Source organism: Clinocottus analis, unplaced genomic scaffold (assembly GCF_023055335.1).
Source record: "Clinocottus analis isolate CAN_PGR_092001 unplaced genomic scaffold, fCliAna1.0.p SCAF_16, whole genome shotgun sequence".
In the NCBI taxonomy this organism is placed as follows: Eukaryota; Metazoa; Chordata; class Actinopteri; order Perciformes; family Cottidae; genus Clinocottus; species Clinocottus analis.
This window is the reverse complement of record NW_027175887.1, coordinates 3,449,189-3,472,748: the sequence shown is the minus strand read 5'-3', so window position 1 is coordinate 3,472,748 and position 23,560 is coordinate 3,449,189. Positions and strand designations below refer to the sequence as shown.

The 23,560-nt window shown below is 44.6% G+C and overlaps 1 protein-coding gene across 2 annotated transcripts in view; it reads right to left on the bottom strand.

The window, feature by feature from the left end:
- The window catches only part of usp43b (ubiquitin specific peptidase 43b), a 67,827-nt gene that overhangs the window by 7,690 nt on the left and 36,577 nt on the right, over nt 1-23,560 (bottom strand). For both annotated transcript variants that reach the window (XM_068578985.1, XM_068578986.1), the window contains 7 exons: nt 22,922-23,057; nt 22,465-22,609; nt 12,693-12,855; nt 9,095-9,206; nt 3,444-3,547; nt 1,068-1,145; nt 820-949 (listed from right to left, as the gene is read on the bottom strand). In XM_068578985.1, the coding sequence (XP_068435086.1) occupies nt 820-949; nt 1,068-1,145; nt 3,444-3,547; nt 9,095-9,206; nt 12,693-12,855; nt 22,465-22,609; nt 22,922-23,057 (868 nt within the window). The remainder of the gene's footprint in view (nt 1-819; nt 950-1,067; nt 1,146-3,443; nt 3,548-9,094; nt 9,207-12,692; nt 12,856-22,464; nt 22,610-22,921; nt 23,058-23,560) is intronic.

The following is a 23,560-nucleotide window of genomic DNA, read 5'->3' as shown; positions in this document are numbered from 1 at the left end:
CATGTGGCCAAAGAAATAACACTCACCTCATACTTCACAGTCAACAGCGACACGCTAAGGTTTACTATTGTTGGGCTGAGCTGCACGTTGGTAAAGAGAACTGACGCTCGCCTTCACTGCAGTGATGATAGTAATGACCGGCTTAATTGGCTGCATACTTCCTCATTCATTTGTCTTTGTATTTCAGGAGTTCAGTGCAACAAGAAGCTTTTCAAGCCGTGCGGAAGGTTTTTTTCTAAACTGCACAACGTTTGCATTTCCTGTGTTTCACACACTGACGGTGCTCATAGACACAAAGTCCACATGATTCCCTTATTATGAATATAACCTGCCTTAAATAACGCTTCATTTCAATTTTATCATTTGTTTATATGATCTATTATTTGTGTAAATGTATTGATAACTTTGTATTTCTTGTTGTTTGACGGACAGTGTGCAACATGACATAACAACTGTGTTTATCGTCAAACTCATGAGCGTCAATCAACTGAAGACCTGATGTATTTTTTAATCTTTCATGTTTTATTTGAATTTGACATCCTATATATATGTATATATTTAGACAACTGTTTCACACTTTTCCTGTTCAAACATCTGCTTTGAAAAATCGCCAAAATAGTTGCTGCAGAAAGTCAAAATCTGTTGTCATTCGGACAATTGTGTTGCATACGAGGGTAAACGGCTTGTTTTGGGTCGTTTTGTAGCTCTCGCCTGTCTGCATGGTTAACAAGAGCAGTAACATGCTGTGACGTAAGGTGATCAGGGCTCCCGGAGGCTGACAGTCAGGGTTCCTGCAGGTATCAAAAGACAACAGACTACCTGTTCCTCTTTGGTGTAGAGCTGGAAGCACTCGTCCAACGTGCAGCTGTACTGCTGGACGTGCTGCTGCTGCTGATTCCTCACGCTGTCCGCGTCCTTCACCACCTCCTCCTGAATGTTCCCAAACAGGCTGTGTGGAAACAGGACACGACAAGGTGGTGATAATATACACTGCAGCTTCAAGTCAGGACAACACAGAGAAAGGCGAGAGTAGACCGATGGTGGTCTGCGACAGGAAGCGTACTGACCAGTCTTTGATCCTGTGCTCCCACTCGATGATGAGCTTCACGTGTGGGGCTCCTCCCGAGCAGCACAGCTTCAGGGCTCTGAAAGACGTCAAGGTGAAAGGTCATCAGCGCGCAAAGTCCATCAACTAGTATACACTAGTATTGAGGCTTCTTAGCCACTAGGTGGCAGAGTTCAACAGCAGAACTCAATGAAGCGGGAATGACTAAACGACTGTTGTGTTAGAGGGAGAAAGTAACTGTGTGAGATTGTGATGGGGACTTAGCTGTATATGTTTAGCTAAATCAAGATAATATTGAACGATACACGATAGCCTTTTGTTTTGGTCACAGCCGTCAGAACAAAACATGGTTCCCACACTTCTCAACTGAAAGTATACACTTCTTTTTCCTGGATTCCTAATCACACCTCAGACCACATTGTGGGAAGTGGTTGGGAGCTGAAGATAAAGGCATTAAGTGGTTCTTGAGTAATGATAATCTTTGCACAAACTACCATTTCAAAAGGTCAACAATAAACGTGACTGGGTGCTACCGTAAGGGGACGCACATCAAGCAAAGCTCAACTCAAACCTTACAAGTAGCGTCTCAAACATGTCTCAAAGGGAACTGTTGAAGCAAAGAGAAATGGTAATGTGCCTATTTACACAGTTTTCACTAAACTGTGCTATATGTGACACTTGAGAGCAACTCTACGGCCTTGCTAGCAGCTCCGTTAGCTAAAATTAGTCACAAAAATGGTCTGACCTAAACGCTAAAATCTGTCGGCTAGCATACTTGCTATAACGCAGTGATTTGGATCTTTTTGCTTTTGAGAAACACACTCGGGTATATACAAGGTTTTCTATCTTAGTTTAGCACGCTGGCATGCTAACGCTTGTTAATTAACACGCAACACAAAGTTCAGTTGAGGCTGAATGACATTAGTTTAGCAGCTATTTGGTCATAAGGACATATTGACGAGTAGATGAAAAGTTAGAGGATCAAAGTTATTACAATTACTGAGGGGAGAAGGAATGTCTGCACTAAATGTACTGGCGATCCATCCAAGAGCTTTCTAAGAGGTTTCACTAGAAATCACACCTGCCAACCTCATGGTGGAGCTAGAGGTGAAGTAAAAGAGTTCACCAGAGCCATTGGGATTCATGGCAGTGGTGGCCTGGCTAACAGACACTGCCATCCATTAAGGACACAATGTTAGCGTGGGTAAAATCAGCCAAGGATTACGTCAATATGCTCTTTGCTAGAAGGACCACAGTATTCCACATGAACACAGACAGCCGTGCACAAAGCAGACTGAAACACTTGTACCGGTACATTCCTGCGCTGAGTCGGGGTGACTTGAGGAAAGAGAATAGTTCTGAGTCATTAGAGTTCAATCTCCATCATTACATTAGTTTCTAGGATACAGTGTGCAGCACATTTGCATTTAAAAAGATTTCAAAAGCTTTTGCCACATTAGCGCCATTCAACGAATGAACTGCTCTTAGCGACGACACAAATGGAAGTCTTTTCAAGACCTTGCCCCCTTGAAACAGCGATTCACTGCACGTGAATCGCTGTCACACGAGTGTACTGCTTTGTAGAAGGGACAGAATGTCGGCACATTTCAGTCAATGCTGCAAAATCTGTTTTATGACATGCATAAAAAGAAGATAGAAAAACATTTGTGTCGATGAGACGGTCATCAAAATGGGCTGGACATCTTAAACAGTCACATTAGTGTGTCACATCAGCTTTTACGTCAAAATGTCTCCAGTAACTGGCTGCCTGGCCTGTGGTTGTTGCCTCCAAGAAACACTTGATGAGATTAGAGCAAATTCAAATTGCATTATTATTGATTGCATCAGATAAAATTTGAAAGAGCCTGTGGGAACATTGGGTCATTTCAGCGTGGAAAATTGGGACCATCATGGAGCAGTAATTCCACAACATAAAAACACATTTAGAGTAATCTAATAATGCTCTCGTCTAATAGAATAATGAAGTGTCCAGACAGCCAACGATAACAGTCACCCTGGACCGCGTGCTGATGGTGTTTGCACCTGCAGGAATACAGAGATGTGTCCACAAAAAAACACAGCAGGACCTATTAATGCATGAACGGTTATTCATTTATACTTGGCCTAACACCCTAAAGCCGCAGAGAAAGATTCAGCAATCAACAGCCCCAAAACTGTACAGAACAACAGCCAATAATAAAGAGAAAAAGATACACGTACAGTGAACTCTGGTGAAAAAACAATTAACACATCCAGAGGAGCAGGGCTTGTCTGAATAGGTTTGGAATAAGAGTCAGTAGAGTGTGTGGGTGTGTGTATATGTGTGTGTGTGTGTGTGTGTGTGTGTGTGTGTTTCATGACTTTCTGACAGCCTCACCTGTCGACAGCGGGGTGGTAGAGCGGCCGCCCGTCCTGAGGAGACAGGTAGCTGTAAAATGCAGATCCTCCCACCACGCGGACGTTGAACAGCACTCTGGTATTCTGAAAGAAGAGGGAACAATCGTCCACATGAAGACAACAACACTAAACAACACTGGTGTTGCATGTCCCTCAGGATGAATATTAATAAGTTTGACCCCCTGTCTTTTCACTGTCTGGCGTCATCTTCAGGTATAATTTTTAATTAGCCCATTACTTTGACTGATGACCAAATATCCTGCAAAACTAATCACCTTCCCATCAGCCTCAGCTGTGCCTTTAGGTGCCAATTATTAAATGTTAGCGCGTTAACTCGCGACGGTGAGTTACAATGTAAACAATGCGCCTGCTCTACATCAGCACGTTAACGTTGTCATTATGAGCCTGTCAGTGTGCTGACGTTAGCGTTTAGCTCAGAGCACCGCTGTGCCTAAGTGCAGCCTCAGACTCCGACAGCGAGTCTTGTTGAGATCTAAAATGAGCACCATGACCGCAACACGAGAGGATGCTGCTGCGAGCGCTCAAACTACGACGGGTTTCATGACGGCGAGATGAGAACACTGAGCTCCAGGTTTAAAAGTAGCAGCAGCAACATTTGTCACGACTTTGCTGTTATTGGTTTGGAGACTTCCATAAACAAGTGGGCTCAAATGGTTTTATGAATGCAACATGTGTGTGTGTGTGTGTGTGTGTGTGTGGGCAAAAGAATTGTGCACGTTTCTCTGCTTCGATCTAAAAGGGACACAAAACCAAGGTGGTCAGTTTTTTAAACTTCACATCAAGCTTCAGCATAAGCGTTGTTCAGGTTCAGCAGTGATTTCACTCCCGTTTTCTCAATACATTGGTGTTCTGCGGGAAATAATTATTTCAAGCAATCAACCCACTTGCATCAGATCAACAACACTTGACTTTAGTGCACGTATTTGACGCTGGCACATGCCGGCGAAGTCTTGTTCCTCGATTTGTTCTGAATCGGCTGCTAAAAAACAATAAAAAACAAGGCTGAATTAGGATCCAGTGGATTTAAACGCCGCCGCATTTTTACTCTCACAGGGTTGACTTTATTCAGCGAGTTTGCTGTGAACGGGCTGAAGCAATAACCAAATAGTCAGAGGAGAACAAAGTAGGCCATCATGAAATATAGGCCGGGACCTGCACCTGATATTTTGAGCTCACAGCGGTTCAGCTTGAATCAACATGTAACACCTCGACACGCAGCACCGTTTTGTTTGCATTCAAAGTCTCATCTTACAGGGAAAAAAAGAGAATAATAAACCCTTAGATCATCAGACCACTGGCTCGCATCGCTCTCGACTGGACTGGAAAGCCGAGTTGAGCAGAAGAAAAAAGAACAAATATTTCCCTGATACCTTCTTGTCCTCAGCTGAAGCCTGCTTATATTACTCTGAGATCTGCTTTAGATTGGAGGTGCGTTAGAGGAGCGAAGGGGCGCTTTGCAAAAAATGAAATTGATTTTCTCTTGTTCCAGTGAAGTCTAGTGTTGGAGCTGCTGGCTGAGCTCAAACGCAAACAGCCACTGTGAGTCCTGAGAGGAAAGCTCCATGCAGCGGGATCTATCTGATGACAAGGAGCGCAACAAAGAGGATGGAGCATTCCTGGAAAATATTGACATGCTGAACACATGAAACCCCTGGAACGAATAACCTGAGGGGGAAGTTATACAACAGGGCGAATGCCTCACATGCGCAATACACAGTACTGTTTCACGTATCAGTAGTGCTAATGCTGCAGTAGTTACCACTTTTCTTGATGTTGGAACACATAACATTGAGCTCTCACTGAGCCGTGTAACCAACACCATGTTATCTTCTCCTCGGCGTTGCAGCATCGTGCGCTGAAGGACACTGCAGGTATCAAACTTCCCCGTGGTGCCGAGGTGTCGGGAGGTGCTTTTCCAGAGAACTTTCTGCCTGTTCATTTTCAATCTGCTGCATGCAAAACAAAACAAAACAAAACCCGGAGTGCCAGATGACAAGTGAAACGCCCAAATAAGTTTTCTTTTTATTACAGACTTGGGCTCACTGTGAGTGCCAGTGACAGGCTGGGAAGACCACCCACAGAGGCCTCCCAACCTCTCAGAAATAGAGTTTTTCTTTCTAAACACTGTTTCAAAAACCACAGCCAGATTCCTTGAAAACACAAGACATATGTTTCAACACCTTTCAAAAAGGTATTGTATTTGCAAAGCTTCTGAAAGATCCACTTGGTCTACTATTGAATTGTCTGTGCACTATTTTTTAATTACAAACGTAGCGTAGCTTTATGTAGCTGTGGAGCTTCGTCTTTCTCCACATGTTGAAGTGGTTTGCCCGGGGATCAAACCAGAAAACTTTACATTGAGGAGTTTGGATGCTGGTGTCTTTGTCAAAGAAAGAAGTTTAAATTCCCAGAAGGGGTTGTTTATTGACGTATAAAGAAGTTCAAATCTCTTAAGCTTGTGTTAACCGCAGACCTTACTTCAGGCATCTAACCAAATCCCCGTTCAAAAAAACACATTGACTTTGAGACGAGGGAACCGGGGAAAAGATGCTGACTCATTTCTGGATTTTGGGACTCATTCCTGCAGCACTCGATATAGCTGTTGCTCCTCACTGGATACGCTCCAGCAACACATCCCAAACTAGGCATCTATGATATTGTGACGCTCAACCAATGCATTGTTTAGTCCTCTTCCTAACAGCCTTTCTCTTGTAAAAATGAAACAATCAGTTGGAAGCATAATCAAATCTCTTTCTGAAGAATTTAAAGACATACATATGTGAACTGTATTTGCTGAGCGAGGACAGAAAGCTCGACACATGAAGCATCAGGGTTGAGGCTTGAACTGTCAATCGTTGAGGTTCAGACAAAATCATCTGGAAGTTAAATATTGTATTGTGTGTGTTTATGTATCCATGTCTGAGTGGACATGAAGAGGAATCTGGGAGAGAAACACCAGAAACAAGAATAAACACATCATTGTCTGTCTGTCTGAACAACAAGAAAATTAACAAACGAGCATCTGAGGTCTGGCCAGGCTCAGAGCAACGTCACCCTGTCGGCGAGACTGCTGAGAAAAGGAGGGGGAAACTTGTGAAAATTCATCTCATCGTCCTGTCAAGGGACCGCAAGCGCGTCAGGGCTCTGCGGAGATTCAGAAGTCTCTCACGTTCCCCCATGAGAAACTCCTTGGTCTTGCTTTCAACCAATTTTAATCGCTTTTGGTGTTCAGAGAGGAATGTTTGTGGCATTGTTTATGGCTGACAAAGCAAAAGATCTCCAATTGCACAGAAGAACAGAACAGTGTTTCCTTCTGTTGTCTGTGTGTGTATAGAGGGATTTACCTTTGTTGGTGTAAGTAACGTACGGGCCAATGCACCATTTGTCAACATAGAAACAGAATAGGAGTAGAACAGACATAGGTGAGGTCATTTGACGAGTAAAACAACAAAACTGCAGCAGAGACGGGTCACTGGCTCGCTAGCTAATCTTTCTCTGGACTGGTGGGTACTGCAACAGTGCTGCCTCAGGAGAGCACAGAGAAATTAGCAAGCTAGCTAACTTGTCAGCTGTTTGCTAATTAGGTTACTAGCTTTGTAATTCCACCATGCTTTACAGGGTTACAGAAAATGAGCCGGACAAAGTTGTCGATCTGCTAGCGCTAGCGACGTGCTTTGCTCCGAGTTTGCGGTTGAAGCAATAAGTCGTTACAGTTCACTCCAGGACTGAATTATGCTTCTAGCTGTGCTTTAGTGAGCGTCAAGGCAGCCACTGCTAAAATGATGACGTCAGGAGCAGGAAAAAGTGCCAGAGAAGGCCATACGCTTTTGTTTTTGAATTGCATCTTTGCCGAAGCTAAAATTAGACAGTAGCGGAAACATCCACTTGCGTGTGTATTTCATTGATGCAAGAAAACTACAGATTCTGTGGCGATGAAAGACTGAGAGCAAACATCTGCTCTGAGCACTGCTCCAGCAAACGTATTATCCTGAACGAGCCTGGTTTGAATCAATGGCTGACAGCATGGGGCACAAAGGAGACAGCAAATCTCCAACAGAGTTACTGAAGACGCTGCACCTGACTCTTCTCCTCGGCTCTCTGCTGGCACTTCTCAAAGAGCACTGAGTAATAGGCGGCAGGCTGGTCAACCGTTTCCGAGCACGACCCGCATGCCCTGTGCGGCTCTTTACTGCAGCTGTGTGTCAGCTGTCAGCAGCGGCTGAGTGGAAATCTGTTTGGCGACATGTCAGTGAGCAGAAACCAGCGAGAAAATGGACCCTTTGGCTTAAGTGAAGTAAATAATTGATTCGACAGCGACCCACTGTACAGCAGCGGTGCCTCTCAGCAAGCTGCGCTGTTTGCATTCCTATCAGGACGACCCGTGTCTCACAGCAGTCACACCGGTGGTGGCAGTAAACAAGGGGAGCGACTCACCGACTGAACCAATCAAGTCTCATTAGCACACACTGCCCTGCAGCCCGTCACAGCAATACATATGCAAATACATCACAATGTACATAGAGAGAAGGAAATATGTGTTTGACTATTCAAATTAGAGCATGATTCAACATATAAGATGGAAACATGATAGATTAGCAGTGTGTGTGTGTGCATGAAATTATGAAACACATAAACTTCTGATGATTAGTGAGTTAGCCAGCTAACTTTGGGCTTCACTAAGACCTTCTATCTTCATAATGTGATAACTGCATTTTCATTTGCCTAATTGTAATAATCAATTTATATAATCACTGACATTAATTGGTTCAGTATAAAGGAACTATTATACTCGCTGCAGTGAATCAATGGTGTGATTATTGGAAATAAAAAGTGAAGCCACTGTGTCTAAAAGGGCTTTCTAAAAATTCCCTCATTTATCAACACACTAACAGGAATGAACGCAGCAAACAGCCGTCAGTGTGTCTCTGTCTTTCTTTGAGTGTAAGTGTCCCTGTGTGTGTCCGTGAGTGTTCGTCCCAAACCTTTAACCTGACTGGTCTGGAGCGCCACCGGGTGCAGCGAGAAGAAACAAATTCCTTTCTGCCTCCAGCTGGCGCTTTAAGCTCTCCCACCTGCACCACACAGGGCCATTGTGTGGGCATGCTTTTCTCTGTCCCGAGCCAATAAACCTCGTCTCGGAACAGGTGCGCCGGTCGGCACGACAGGAGGGATGTCCCCACGTCCCCGTCTGCCTCCAGCAGGTGCTCAAAACGCGCCCGCCCACGCGACGCGGCTCTTAAACTGTATGTTTCACAAGCGCCATAAAACTATTTCTTTTGACTTATCACACAGAGCAGCACTGCAACTTCAGTCCAGGGGTTTCCTGGTTGAGATGCAGTTAATACTAAATAGAACAAATAATAAATCATCCGCTCCAGCTGGCAGTTGCAGAACTCTCAGTCGATGTCTGGGTTGGAATGAAAACGACCATGCTTTGGTCCTTTTAGCCGCCTGTCTGTATGCCGTTGCATCCACCTGCAGATCCTTTGAGATGTGCTTCATGTCAGTCTGAATGTGAGTCAGTGAACGCCCACCAGTGTGATGATGCATCGCCCTAAAGCTGAGGTTCCTCGCATGGATCAACCGTCACATCAGCCGTGCATAGTATACCTGCGCCTGAGCCCCGTTGATCATCAGGTAGTAAAGCTTGCTGAGGATGCTCTGCTGCAGCTGGTCCCAGGAGATGGATCGGTCCTCCCTCATCAGGAATGGAGGTCCAAACCTTTGAACAACGAATAGAAAAGAAGTTGACACATAAGCGCTCCACATTAGCCCTGGCCGACTCGCACGTCCCCTCCTCCTATTGTAATGTAAATAATAACGCATTAACTTTATCGGCACGAGAGCAGAATTCTCATTACGGCATATCTATGGCCGGACGGAGACAGATAATAAGGAGGGAAAATAGATGATGAGGAGAGGGACAAGCATCCCTCTGAAAGGAGAGATCACGTGACACATTCACCATAATACCCATTTAATTGAGGGCAGCCCTCCATTGTATGCTTGAGATTTATTAGTATGAGACCATGTGAGCATGCATGTGCATAAAGAGACTAACAAAGACACACACATGCACACACACAGTGACTGACTCTAGGATGCTAATAAACGGCAGATTAATCAGAGGAGTAACGGATGAAAAGCTTTGTTGCATCTGTGCAGGCACGGTTTCATCCTTTTGAATTATTTCATGTGATGTTTTCGAGCTTCTTGCAAACATCAAACTCAAACACACACACTCGCTCGTGCGTGTTTTCTCTTTAGATCAGTGGTCCCCAAACTACGGCCCGCGGGCCGGGTACGGCCCTCCTCCACATTTGTCCCGGCCCCCTGGACAATACCAGAGACGCATTATGATTTTTTCTGACTTGAAAGAGTCATTCTGAGTATAAACAAATATAATCATAATAAAATCTACTGGGATGAAATTCATCTCCACAACCATACTGGTAGTGAAATGTTTTGTGCTGTGTCGGCGCCGTATCACTTAGTTTGGTTTCTCAGCCTGCTTGCTTTGTGGTTTTCACAGGGAAGTTGATGAGAGAGAGCTGGAAACAACGGTGTCTACATGTGCATGAAGTGACTAACAAAGACACACACATGCACACACACAGTGACTGACTCTAGGATGCTAATGAACGGCAGATTAATCAGAGGAGTAATGGATGAAAAGCTTTGTTGCATCTGTGCAGGCACGGTTTCATCCTTTTGAATTATTTCATGTGATGTTTTCGAGCTTCTTGCAAACATCAAACTCAAACACACACGCGCTTGTGCAGTTTTCCCGTTAGATGATACTTGGACACCACTGAGTAAATGGGGTGGGGTTACTGTTCAGGATGGTAAGAAGCATTAACATTCTGTGGCGGCTGAGAAGCCGCAGCTGCAGCGACCACGACACGGGATGAGACAATATACTCATCAAAGACAACCTAAAAGTACAATTACTTCAGTTGGAAGCTTCAAGAGACAAAACAAGTCCACTCTCTTGCTGAAGGGTTTGTGGCAAAGAGATTTAGGGTGTTGAATACTCAGTACATTGTGTGAGCAACTCTCTTGCTCCTCCTCCTCCTCACAGCAAAAGCATCACCTCCAAGTCTACATTTATTCTTATTTCATTCCAGCATGCAGTGAAATTGATTATCTACATGAAGTGATCCATATCCGTCTTTCCTCCCGCCTCCACAGAGAATCAGTAGCAAGCTTCAACAAGTAAAATGTTGAGAAATCTGATTACAAGTAAGATTTAGGTTTCACACATCGCATGTGAAACTTGAATCCCATCGGTCGGTTTCACAGTTTGGACGAATCAATGACAACTAAGAGCTTTCACACTCCGCTGACTTTCAGAAATGTACCTGTGATGCTATTCTACAGAAAACCAGAGCGAGAGACGAGTACGGGACTCCAATGTCATTTTCTTGGCACACGCACTCCTCCAGCTGCCACCTGACGAGAGCGAGATAGGTGGGGGGTTTGATCAACGAGGGTGAGGCGTTTGAAGGAGAAAGTGAGACATGGATGGGCTTGGACTTCCTCGCAGCCGCGCTGGCGAGCTCGCCCGTATTGATCCTGCTGGACTCTGTCAGGGAGACGGATGTCTGATCTCTGTTTAGTGCCAGATGTCAGATTCCTCGGTCGTTTGGTCTCAAACTCTTCTCACGGTGAGATGCGAGTCCTCTCTGCCACTCTGTGACCTTGACGAGACAGACGGTTCGCGGTGAAACCAACAAAAAGTCAGAACTGGCATTTTGCTGAAGTCCTCCTCAAGTTACTGCCGCTTCCGCCCGTCGAGCTTTCCGGCACACCTGCGTGAAGCGGCGGCCGATTTACTACGTGGAGGCCGTCGTCTTTGAAACAACGGGTGTCCGCTTTCACATGGAGGTAAACAAAAGCGGGGCTCTCGTTTTTAGCCGACAACTGCAGATTTTATCAGCTGTGGCTCGGTAGTGTAAGCTGATGCCTGGTTAATTGAAAACGATCTTTTTTGTTGAGTTTAAAACGAGAATTATGCAAATCCCAAACATGCCTGAGGCTGGATATGTGATATAATGATAAAATACTAAAAGAGAAGTTGGTTGAGATCTGAAACCAAGTAAAGGGCCAGAGTCAAAGATATCAATCTTTGATGTTGCTGTCCACTTTAAATTCCTTCATTAAAGGCGCAAAAATATGAAAAAAGTTTGTTTTTGAAGCATTTAGTGCTTTGAAACCGTTTCAGTGCAAATAACCGGTTAACAAAAGTGACCAGGTCTGCTGAGGCTCTCGGCTCCTTTAAATCCAGATTGAAGACTTTTCTGTTTGCTGTTGCCTTTCATTGAAATTATCACGAATTCATCAATTTCTGCATCTCACTGCATTTCATTTCTTAAACTGCACTGCAACTTTTATTTTATTTTTTACATTTCACATTTTACTGAATGTTCTTAATTTATTATTAAATTAAATATTACATTTATTATTAAATCTTGTTTTCTTTGCATTATGTTTTGATGCTTGTAATGTTTTATGTGAAGCACTTTGAAAGGCCTTGTTGTTGAAATGAGATCTACAAACACACTTGCCTTTCCTCGTGAGCCTCATGTGTCGTTTGAACGCACACGACGCGACAACAGCAGAGAGACGCAAAGGGAACAACACGACAGACAGGTCTACTCTCTCAGGAAAAACAAATGGGGGGGTCATTTGTTTTTAACGTGATATTGACGCCAGAGTCAATCTTTAAATCGAGGCGTAGGAATCTGTCGTGTCGATACCTTTTCCTAAAAGCGAACCAAGAGGACCGAGCTGTTATCTTAAGCCCGGATAAAGCAGCACTGTGAACACCACGGGGGGGGGGGGGGGTCCAGTCAGGGGTTTTTGACAGCGCTATCTGTAACCACACAGGACTAGTTAGTTCATCTAGTCAGCTATCGACACTCCTTTTGGCTCTGTAAGTAGTGCGTGGTTACTTCTGGAGGTGGTAACCTGGTTTGCAGCTTCCACTGGAGCAGAGCAATGCACCGTTTCACATTTCCCTCGCAATTTTCGCCGTTTTGTTTTGGTCCAAACACCCTTCAAGCTCTCGAGCACCCCTCTCACGAGAGCCTCGAGCGCGTCACTTCAACATGAGAAGTGGCCCAAAGCTCAACGGGCCTGCCTCGCGTAGTAACGGTTGCTAAGCTGGGACGGCGGGGCATTGCAGAGGGTCACTTGATGTAATTACCTCACAGCCTGCTGGCCGGCCCCCGCGGCGTTGCACACCAACAGCAGAATCTTTACGGGGACGCCTTGGTTGAGGAACTCCGACGACAACGCCCCGGATGAAGGTAACCTCTGACCCTCGGGACCGGTGGAGTATGGAGATGACGGGAGGCTGTGATGGTACCCTGGCGGAGGAGGACAAAGTCAGGGAGGAGCTGTGAGAACAAACTGGAAAGAGACTAAGATGAGTCATAGAAAGAGGACAGAACCAGGAGATAAAAACAGTTTTTATGTATTTTTTTATACCAGAGATACAATCTCAGTCTCTTGATAAATCCTGCTGATACTTAAGCCATCACATATCCATATCGCAATGTTTTGGCTCTAGGTTACCTTCAAGGATGTCACACACGGACGGCTGACATCGTGACGCACACGGCATTTCACATTTTCTCCTTGAGGGGAAGACAAACTGATTTCCTGTGCTGAAAACGTGGCCCTTAACACCTCTAACAAGGACTGAGGAGGAGAATTGAGATGTACAAAGTGGCGAGGCAGCAGCTTTCTATTTGGGGAACAGTGATTCAGAGGGGAGAACAGATGGACCAATGGCGGCCTGCACTCTCAGCAGGAGGTATTATCTGATGCAGCTTCTGCTCCACATCCCGTCCTGGTGGGGTGCCAAGCAGCACCACTTCTCCCTCGTCCCCCGTCTCTCTATCGACACAGAGGACTGTGACTGACTGAGCGGGCGGAAAAAAAAAGAGCAGAGATCATAGGATCCTCGTGAAATATGACGTCAGCAGAGCTGCGACCCCCCCTCCCCCCTCGCTCCATTCACAGCGGGCAACCTCTGGGCTTACCAGAAGTTCACGGTGATAAATCACGCGGTGAATTAGACTCGCAGACACAGACGGGGAGGTTATTGATGGACCACGGTGGCTGTGGCTTCACCAAAACGTTTTGTTAGACGCCGCTGTTTACACCTGACGCCGGATTCATCACTGACAAAAGCAAAGGCCACCGCTGAACGTCCCGCTGCAGATATCTGCGCAACGTCGCGAGCGCCAGACCCCTCTTACAGGAATAACTGAGGTGTGAGGACGTTAAGCGCCGTGTGAGGGGCGGGACCTATTCCAGACTAATCAAGAGTCCACATGTAAACGTGTCCTGACCCCCGAGACTGAGAGTAATGGAAAGCATGCGCGGCTTTCCATTCATCAATGTCGCTCTAATCAAACAAGCGGTAAAACTTGCTGAAATAACGGGCGGTAATTTACATGAACAGCGACCTCTGGCAGCTGCGGGGGTGATTTATGGGGTAAAATCTCCTTTTAAATGGCCAGCAAACATGTTCATGAAACAGCAGTAAAATGCAGAGGTCACCTCCTGGGCTGTCCCGCTAAGATTTATACAGGGACGCCGGGGAGGAGACCTGCACCCCGTCGCTTATTAAATCACTTTTTATGGCTCGCTGTCAAAAACGCGACTGTTTCTACACATTTTGTCAAGGCTCCTGTCAATGCGATGTTTTTTTCTTACCTTGTTCACAGGATGAAAAATGGTGGGAGCACGAGATGTGTGTGTGTGTGCTTGACCATCCCCATGTACACAGATATACTGGAAACGGCACTTCCACACCAAATGTTCCCTGTTTAGCCGACAGACACCTGATGATCCTCATCTCTTATTATAAAAAAGCCTCCAACTAATTCGAAGGAACCGCAGAAAGCCTGTGAACTCATCGGAGCGCTGCGCTCTCAGGCTTTTTCATTGTCAAGCAGACACACAGGATGAGCCAGACTAAACACAGCCAGACTATGTGAAAGCCCATAATTAAACACCTCTGCCCCTAAAGGGATCTACTCTACCCACACACACAAACACACACACACACACACACACACACACACACACACACACACACACACACACACACACACCCCATTATCTGTCCGCTCAGCCACATTCACGGTCTCTGAACAGAACAGAGTTGCTGGTGAGACAAACACATGCACATGTTATGACTCACTGCTCATTTTGATTGTCTGAATATGACTTTGTTTTAAATTTTGTCAAAGGAAAGATGAGTTCATGTCATAATTACTGTCGTGTGTGTGGGATTTTTCTGAATTTGTGGGTTGGCTGGATATATGTTAGAAATGTTTAATGCACAAAATTGGAAATAACAAATTATACTAATCAAATATAATGAAACACTGCCAGATATTTGATTCAACTAAATGTTTTAACAATAGTTCATAGGCGGGCGGGAGACTCTGTGAGGCTAAAGTCAGCATGCTAACATATATACACATAGACACATACATATATATATACAATGCATATATATACATATATATATATATATATATATATAGTCATACACATAAATACATATATGTATGCATAATCAAAGCTTCTGCTTTGATCCCTTTCTCCCTTCATGAAGTGTTGTTTTTCAAAGGCTGAAAATCCGCTGATACGGAAAAATAAAAAAAATGTGAATTTTGGAAACGATTACATCGATCCTTTTTAAATAAATTTGGCCTTTTGGCCTTTACAACGCTGTGTTTGGGTCAAAGGAGTCAGATACAATCCTCCGCAGACACCATTGCAATTGAATCCTACAAATAGCGTAATACTAATAATATTAGTGTAGCCTGATCTTTGTCGCTTCCGTCTCTGTTGTTATCACATGGTAAACAAAAACAGTCCATAAAATAACACGCAAAAGCTCGGCCGGTGAATGAATAAGAAGACGACCTGTTCTTTGGTTGTCACAGAGCTGAGCTTAAAGCATGTGCAGTGGATACTTTACTGTCAAAGCCAATTATCGCTTTCCAAATATTCTTTGGCAAGTGAACCCATATTCAAGTTTCGACCTTGGCATCAATACTCGCCACATTTTCTGTCAGAGCTCCGTCAAATATCAAAGCAATGCAACTTGAGCTTCGAGAGGTTATACATTATTAATATTGAATGTAAAGCTCCATCCTAAAATAGAGAAGTGAGAGTGGAGAAGATGTGTGGATGGGGCTCCCGGAGCGATACTCTGCATTCAAAGATTTTAGAGGGCGGTGTCTTTTTCCGTCGCGTTTCCAAAACACAACAACAAAAGTGCGAGGCATGGATCAAACATTGTTTGTCTGCTCTCACGTAAGTTGCAATCGCATGCATGTCGGCTAGCTGTCTTCCTAATTACAGGAACCAAAGGTGGCTTCAAGTCTTTCACTACATTCATCAGTGGGGTCATAAAAATAACCTTTCACATCCACTTTGTAGTATTTTCCCACTGCGTAGAGGCCGGTCTCGGATGCTATCAGATCTTAAGTAGAACACAACAGGCAAATGACAACATTTGGCCAATAATGTCAATCACTTTTTTGGTGATAAAAGAAAGAGTTTTATTTTGTGCCGGTGGTTTTGGTATGCTAGCGTTGTACCGTTAGCTAGCTGAAGATACTGAAGCGTTTCAACCTTGTAAAACTAATTTACACATCCAGGAGCAATAACAATAGTGTCCTCCCTTTTGTCTTTGTCCTCAGTCTGCGTCTTTCACCATTTCATCCGTTGAGATCTGTTTGACCCAGATTCCACCAGCATGGCCACATCTCCACCAGAGGAAATAATACACTGGACCACGTCAACAAAAAAATATTGACAGCAGCTTCAAAGCACTTCATCGCACAGCACTTTGGACAATCAGATCATATTTCCCTGTAGCTTCGGCCTACTTACGCCCAGCTAATTAAACGGTCTGAACCATCAGAAAGAAAAACAGTTAAAGTGTTGACAGATGTGAAGCTGCAGCTTCTCTCCGACACGGTTTTGAATGTAGAGACCGGCACATGTTCAGGGAAGCCGCCACCCTGGAGAACGACATCAATCTGAAGGAATATACAACGACAGTGACATCATATCATATCAGTAAATGTGTTGATGATCACAAAGTTAATAAAATCATTCCCCAACCAAACAGCCTGGATGAATGGAGAGGTGAAAAAAAAGCTGCCTTTAGGTGACAAGGAAGCATACAGCATCACCAGAGCAAGACTGAAAGCTGGCATCAAGGAGGCAAAGAGGAGGCATCAAGAGAGAATGATGAGAGACCTCAACACCAACAACACTAAAGATATGTGGCAGGCGATCCAAAATGTCACAGGCTAATAAAAGCAGGAGCGCCCCCATCATCTGTGAGGCCACGTCGCCAGATGTCACCTTTTATGCTCGCTTTGATCTCCTCAACAAAGAGTCAGCTGTCAAGTGTGCCCCTCCTCCAGAGGACCGGCCACTGTCAGTTTCCACAGAGGATGTGAGGGAAACCCTGATGAGAGTGGATATGAGTAAAGCTGCGGTGCATGAAGACATGCCTGGTCGTGTACTAACAACATGTGCTCGCCAGCTGACTGATGTCAACACTGACATTTTCAACACGTCACTGTCACAGGAGAGTTTTTCTGCACCTGCTTCCCTGTACCTTCACAGTCGGCAGTGTCCAGTGTGAATGAGTTGAACGTGGCTCTCTGCCTCATCCTGATGAAGTGCTTTGAGAAGCTGGTTATACAGCAGGTCAAAAACAACACACCCACCAGCCTGGACCCTCACCGGTTTGCATACAGCGCCAACAGATCCACAGAGGAGGCCGTCTCCGCTGGTCTCCACTCAGCCCTCATTTCTTTGGAAAACAACACCACCTACATCAGACTGTTTGTTGTTGATTTCAGCTCAGCCTTCAACACAATCTCCCCCATGGAACTGATGCTGGTAAACTAAATGCTCTGGGCTCGAGTACCTCACTGTACAATTGCTAATATACTCAGAAACAGACCCCAGGACGTTTGCATTGGCGGCCAAACCTCCTCCACTGTAGTGTTGAACACCGGAGTCCCACAGGGCTGTGTGCTCGGCCCCCTCCTGTTCCCGCTGTACACCCACGACCCCGAACATGTGAAGTTTGCAGACACTTTCATCATTGGCCGGATGATAAACCACAATGAGACTTCATATAGAGAGGAAATCAATAACCTTGAAAAAAACCTAATCAGTCAGTAAAACCAAGGTGCTGATTGTTGATTTGAGAAAAAAAAGAGACGGCCCCCTGCGTCTACATTCATGGAGCGGAGAGGGAGCAAGTTATCAGCTTTAAGTTCCTGGGAATCAGCATCACAAAGAACCCGACATGGTCCTCACACGTCTCCATCCTGGTGAGGGAAGCTCATAAACGGCTGTTTTTCTAAAGGAAACCTAAAAAGGCCAAAGTCCTGTGGCATGTTCTTGACAACTTTCCGGTGGTGCAAAAGAAAGCATCCCAACAGCAAACATTACAAACTGGGACGGACCACGGCTCACCCGGACGGATCGCGGTTCGGCACGCACGTGATCAGCGGATTGGTGAATTATAACGTCATCAAGATGTGTTCACATGTAATCTCATGAAACGCTGTTTTGTTGACAAACTTGAATTAATCCAGTTGTATGAAGGGGATATTTCACAGCAACGTAAAATAGATATAAGAGATGAAATATGACCCGTTTACACTAAGCTATAAGCAGCTTATAAGACCTCATGACAAAGATTTGTTTTAATCCATGAAAATACATTTGATTTGTGGGTTTTTAGGAGGAAAAAAAACACTATAAGTAAAGGAAAACATTGGTAATGGTTTACAGACCTGGTGGGTGGTTAAAATGTTTTTTTTTGGGACGGAGGCAAAAATGTGTTGTCTGTAGCCTTGTAGATTAGCTACTATAAATAAACAAATAGTATTGGCAGCAAAGAAAAAAACTAATCAGGGGTCTCTAAAAGTTATATTTGCTAAAAATAATTCCCTGTAGTGCTAATCTGATGTTTGGTCCGATCCGTGACTCTGATCTGTGACACAATCCGAACCTTGAGTTTCATGATTTGTTGCATTTGTTGCACTGTGCAGTGAACGGCACAGGACAGCAGGGCTCTACAGCGGGCGATCAAAACCTCCCCGAACATCCTCGGTACCCGTCGACTGAGCGTCAGTGACATTGGTGAGAAGAGGAGCCTGTGAAGAGCGAAAGGGTATCAAAAGACAAAACCCGCCGCAGCCTGTTCTCCCTGCTGCCGTCTGGAAAGAGACACAGAAGCACCAGCTGTCGAACCAGAGGACTTACAAACAGCTCCTTTGAGAAGATACAACTCACCCTGCACATATAATACAGTTGTTTTGTTTGTCAATGTAGAAAATGAAGGCGACCAAACTTGTGACGCAGCAGACTGGAGCTCTCAACCACTTATAACAGCGCTGTAATACATTCACCAGGATGCTCATGAAGTTATTAAGAGCTTAATTCGCAAGATCTACTAAATTAATTTTGGCTGGTAAGATTTTTTTTAACATTTGGTGGCTAAAAGTATGACGTCTGGTCCTCTACCTCCGTTTGAAATAAAAGATTAATTGCTGCTTAAATGACTAAGAATTTCAATGGTAAATCTGTCATCGTATAGTGCAGGTGTGTGTATGTGTGTGTACATGTGTGGGTTGCACAACTTAAATATGGTATGCAATGCATTCGCTCATCTCACCAATGGTTTATTTTTTATTGCAGTGGACCCCCAATGAACAGCAAGTGCACTCCTTTATTTTGAGAAACGCTCAATAACATTTAATGAATTAATTTGGATTAAAACAATGGTCGATGATGGTACGATAAAGGTTCAACATGTGAGGCGCGATAGGCTGAGTCATCACCTGGCAGAGACGTCACCACTTATGTGTCATCACCCAAACACCTGAAAGTCTCCTCATTACTCCGGCGCCAGGTGCTCGGAGCAACAACGCCCGGTCAATATGTCTGTGACCCCAACGTGATATTATAGGACCAACATGTCTGACTTTAGTGTGCAGAGGAGAGGTGATATATGCAGCGGTGAGAGGATGATGTCAGAGATCACTTTAAAGAGCACAGCTGGGAGGAAAGGGAGTCAGGACCGGGAAGGTCACGTCATCGTTGGTCGACCTCTGGCATGATCCAAAGGCATGTTCTTTTGTTTCCACTCAGACGCCCAACAGCTCTTTACCGAGCGCCTCACGCTGCCTCTAATTGCCCTTCACATCGGGAGGTTTTAAATCTACGTGTGTGAGTAAACTACCTCAGAAGCTACTGGATGCCAGTTGAATTTAAAATCCAGTGCGTTCGGAGTAACAAGGAAACTGACCGCAAATGCGTGTGTTGAAGATTGAGTAAAACAGCGGTTTCCCTCAGATTTCACCACGCATCATCTTTTGCTTTAATTGCTTACGAGACACGTCGACGCTGCACGTGCCGAGCAAACAGGAAGCTCCTCCCTCCAGACGCCACACTCAACATGTGGCTTAATCTACAGCCGAGGCACATAATCCACATTGATACGCTTTCCTTTACATCAGCACTGCACATCTAAATGCTGAGATTACCGAGTTTGTTATTCTGTGTCATGTCTTACCCACAAGACTCAGATTTTTACTTTATTTAAGTATTAATGGGTAATTGATTAGGGGTCTTTCAGGGATCAAAACCTTTTAGATTTGGTAATTGCAGAAGGGGCATAAAGATCTCCTTGTTAATGGCGCCAGACAGCCTGAAAGCATCACAGATCAGTTATGACTGGACCGAAAAACCTAATGAAGGTGCATTTGATACGATAATGTGATATTTGACTGCCGTTCACGCGAATGCTGTTTAGATTTTATAGCTTTGATTAAACACCAAGAGGGAGGCAGAAAATACTTGTGCTCTGCAGTCTGGAGTTGAGATAAAAATGAATTCAATTACTTAATATTTCATTTTTGTACATAAATAATCTAATCGAGGCTGATGGGTTATTTATCGGAAAAGTAAAATGTTCTCTTTAATCAAGTTTTTAAACAAGCTAATGATGTCTTATGATTTGGGGGTTTTGCCTGAAAAAGGTTTCATCAGGATAACAAATAATGGAGGTCATATGAAGTGGTGCAATGTTTTAGCTTATTAGTGGAAATTGCCTTGAAAAGTTTCATCAGCAACTGCTGTTATAATTCATGAGTGACATCAGGTTTCTGATTTAAAGAAACACTCAACCCGTCCATTGTTCTCAGGAGACTCGGTTTAATTGTAGTTTTTTTCCTTCCACTATTATGTGCTCCTTTTACCTTTTTGCCATCACGACCCTTCTGGTCCATTGTGTACAAGACAACAACAACAACAACAATGGCCAGAAGAGAGCTGCTTGTCGCACCATCAAAGTGTGCATTGCCCAAAGTCGGGCTTTGCTTGACGCAGCGAAAAGCCGTCATGGTGCGGCGCGAATCGTCGCATATAACGTGTTTGAGAGTGAAGAAGTGCTGTTGTTGTATCTTTGGGTCTGAAACCTGTCTGTCTGAGAGAAATGCAGAATATCACCAGATGGAAATGCTCAAGCGGCGAAAATGTATGAATTAAAGAATGAATGTGATAACCAACACGAATGAGTTGGAAGAAAAAGATATTTACGCTTAATCATTTACTGTTTCACTGTTATATTCAGACTCCTCATCTTACTGTCTCTGTTTAATATCACACACCAACTCAACATGTCTCCTGATAGCAGTGAGACTGAATCTGTCTGAAAGAACGAGCAGTTCCTTTGTTATCGTATGAGCATTTCTTTGCTCAATGGGACGAGGGGAAAGGTTCACGGTTAGGCCGAAGACGTCGTGAGGGTTTCTGTTCGTGGGTCATGATGAGTATTTAAGAGGTGGCTCTTTGAGAGATCTTTGAGCAGCCTTGGATATGCAATTTGTCACGTCGCACTTCTGACTCTGCTCCTTCCTTGCAACGAATAAATGTTCCTGTTTTAATGACTTTACTTAAAAGGGGTCGAGTGAATTTTTCTAACAGAATGAAAATAAGTTTATGAATATTAGTTTATGCCTGAGATTCACATGAGTTCATGCCCTTTGAGAGTAAAATCAAAAGTATAGAATATAAAAATGCTATTGCAATGTACATATCATTTTTCTCTTTTCATTCTTTTAAAAACCCCGTGAAAGCAGGAAATCAAAGCATGTTTGAGGTCTCAAGGTTGGTTTGCAGACGCCTGGTGTTCATGTATTGACGCTAAGACGAGGAGCAAACAAGCACATCTCCTGAATGTGTGAATGCTGCTTTAGAAGATGACAGCGTCTTACATGTATTCCTAGAGGGCAAACGTGTCAATGTGAAAGACAGGACAATCTGCAACGCACAGGAAAGTGTTGAGAGGTGATGGAGAGTCTCCATGTCACCGCCTGCAGGCTGACCAGTGAGAACCCAGGGGGATCCCGTCTGTGCCAGCATGTCTGGGGGAGGGGAGCAGCAGTGCTCTGTGCGGTCATTGAGCAACATAATTAAAGCACTAAAAGTCATATTTTTCAGGTGACACAGTGCACATTACAGGAGCAGAACCAGTTTTTTTTACACCACCGAGCAAGAAACAAGAGGATAGCACGCACTGAGGCACCTCCGAGCACACATTTTACATCAGCAGCTGAAAAATAAAAGAAATTAAGACATAAATCTGATGTGCACAGGGGGAGATGTAATTCGCAGCGCTCTATAGGAAGTCATCTCTTTCTTAATGTGCTCTCCAAAGCCCCCTGCAGTACGGTGCATTCCCTCAGGGTTTCATTAAGCAAAGAGAATTAATAAAATGGGTTTGTTTGCTCACAGATCTGTCCGTAAATTCCCATTAAAGTAGGGAAAAACATGAACGTGGTCCCACGTACCAGTTCTACTCAAAGTCAACGTATGCTACGTTATAACTACACGCATGCTGTTAATACCTGAGATCCGTGCGGAGCCTCCTCTGATGTACAGCGGCGGAGCCTGGAAGGCGTAGAGGACATCGTTCTCAGCTATGCTGGTCAGATCCTCCTCGTCAAAGAAGGAGCGCTGGAAGCCTGTGGAGTACACCTCCGTCAGGATCACCTGGAGACACGCAAACACACACGTTAGTGCCAAAGTCTCATGAATTGCATCACGCTGTGGGAGTGACCTTTGAACCCACTTGATGGATCACCGTCTTTCGCGCTATTATTCCCTCTAATCTCAGAGCTTAATGTCTTTCGGTCGAGTGAGTTAGAGAGAAACTCCACCAGTGGCATGAAAGGAAAGGTACGAAAAATCACTGCGATCACACTCATGTGCTGCACCGCAATAGTTTCGGTTTCAAATAGGAAAATCAAAGAGGAACAAGGGTCCACGCTGCATATTTATATTTATAACCATGCTTTATGTTACCTGGTCTGGGGAGATTTTCCCCTCGTCAGCCACCATCCTCCTCAGGCCGGCCACGGAGCCGAACAGAGGCACGGCCAGCCCGACCCGCAGGTACCTCTGTCCTTTGGTGCTGAACACCAGAACCACAAACAGCGACCTGCCACAGATTGGAGGAACGCAGTCAGGGGCGGCGGGGAAATAGAACGACCTTTATTTTCGATTTCTGTGCCGTTTCTACTGCAGCCTCCTCTACGGCCCGGAGAGGGACAGAAGAAGACTTTCATGAATAAATCAATACACTTTAACATTAATAATAGATCATTAAGACTTATTTTTACGTGCGCCAAATAATGGAATCTCTATTGCATTTTTAAAAACAAGGAGCGCTTGGCTCTGACCTCTCCAGAGGAAGCGCTGACACGAGCAGGGTGCTGGGACATAATGGCTTCTTTGAGTAACAGTACACTGAGGAGATACAGAGGAGCCCTATCCGGTACCTGTGGAAGTCTGTAGCTAAAGGCAGAGAGAGACACGGCCAAGACACGGACATAAAGAAATGAATTGCATTCTTAAAAGAAAAGCAAAAGAAGACAACTGCACATGTGCACTAACGGCAGGACTTTGCCTCCGAAAGACAGAGACAGAAAAGCAAAAGCACTT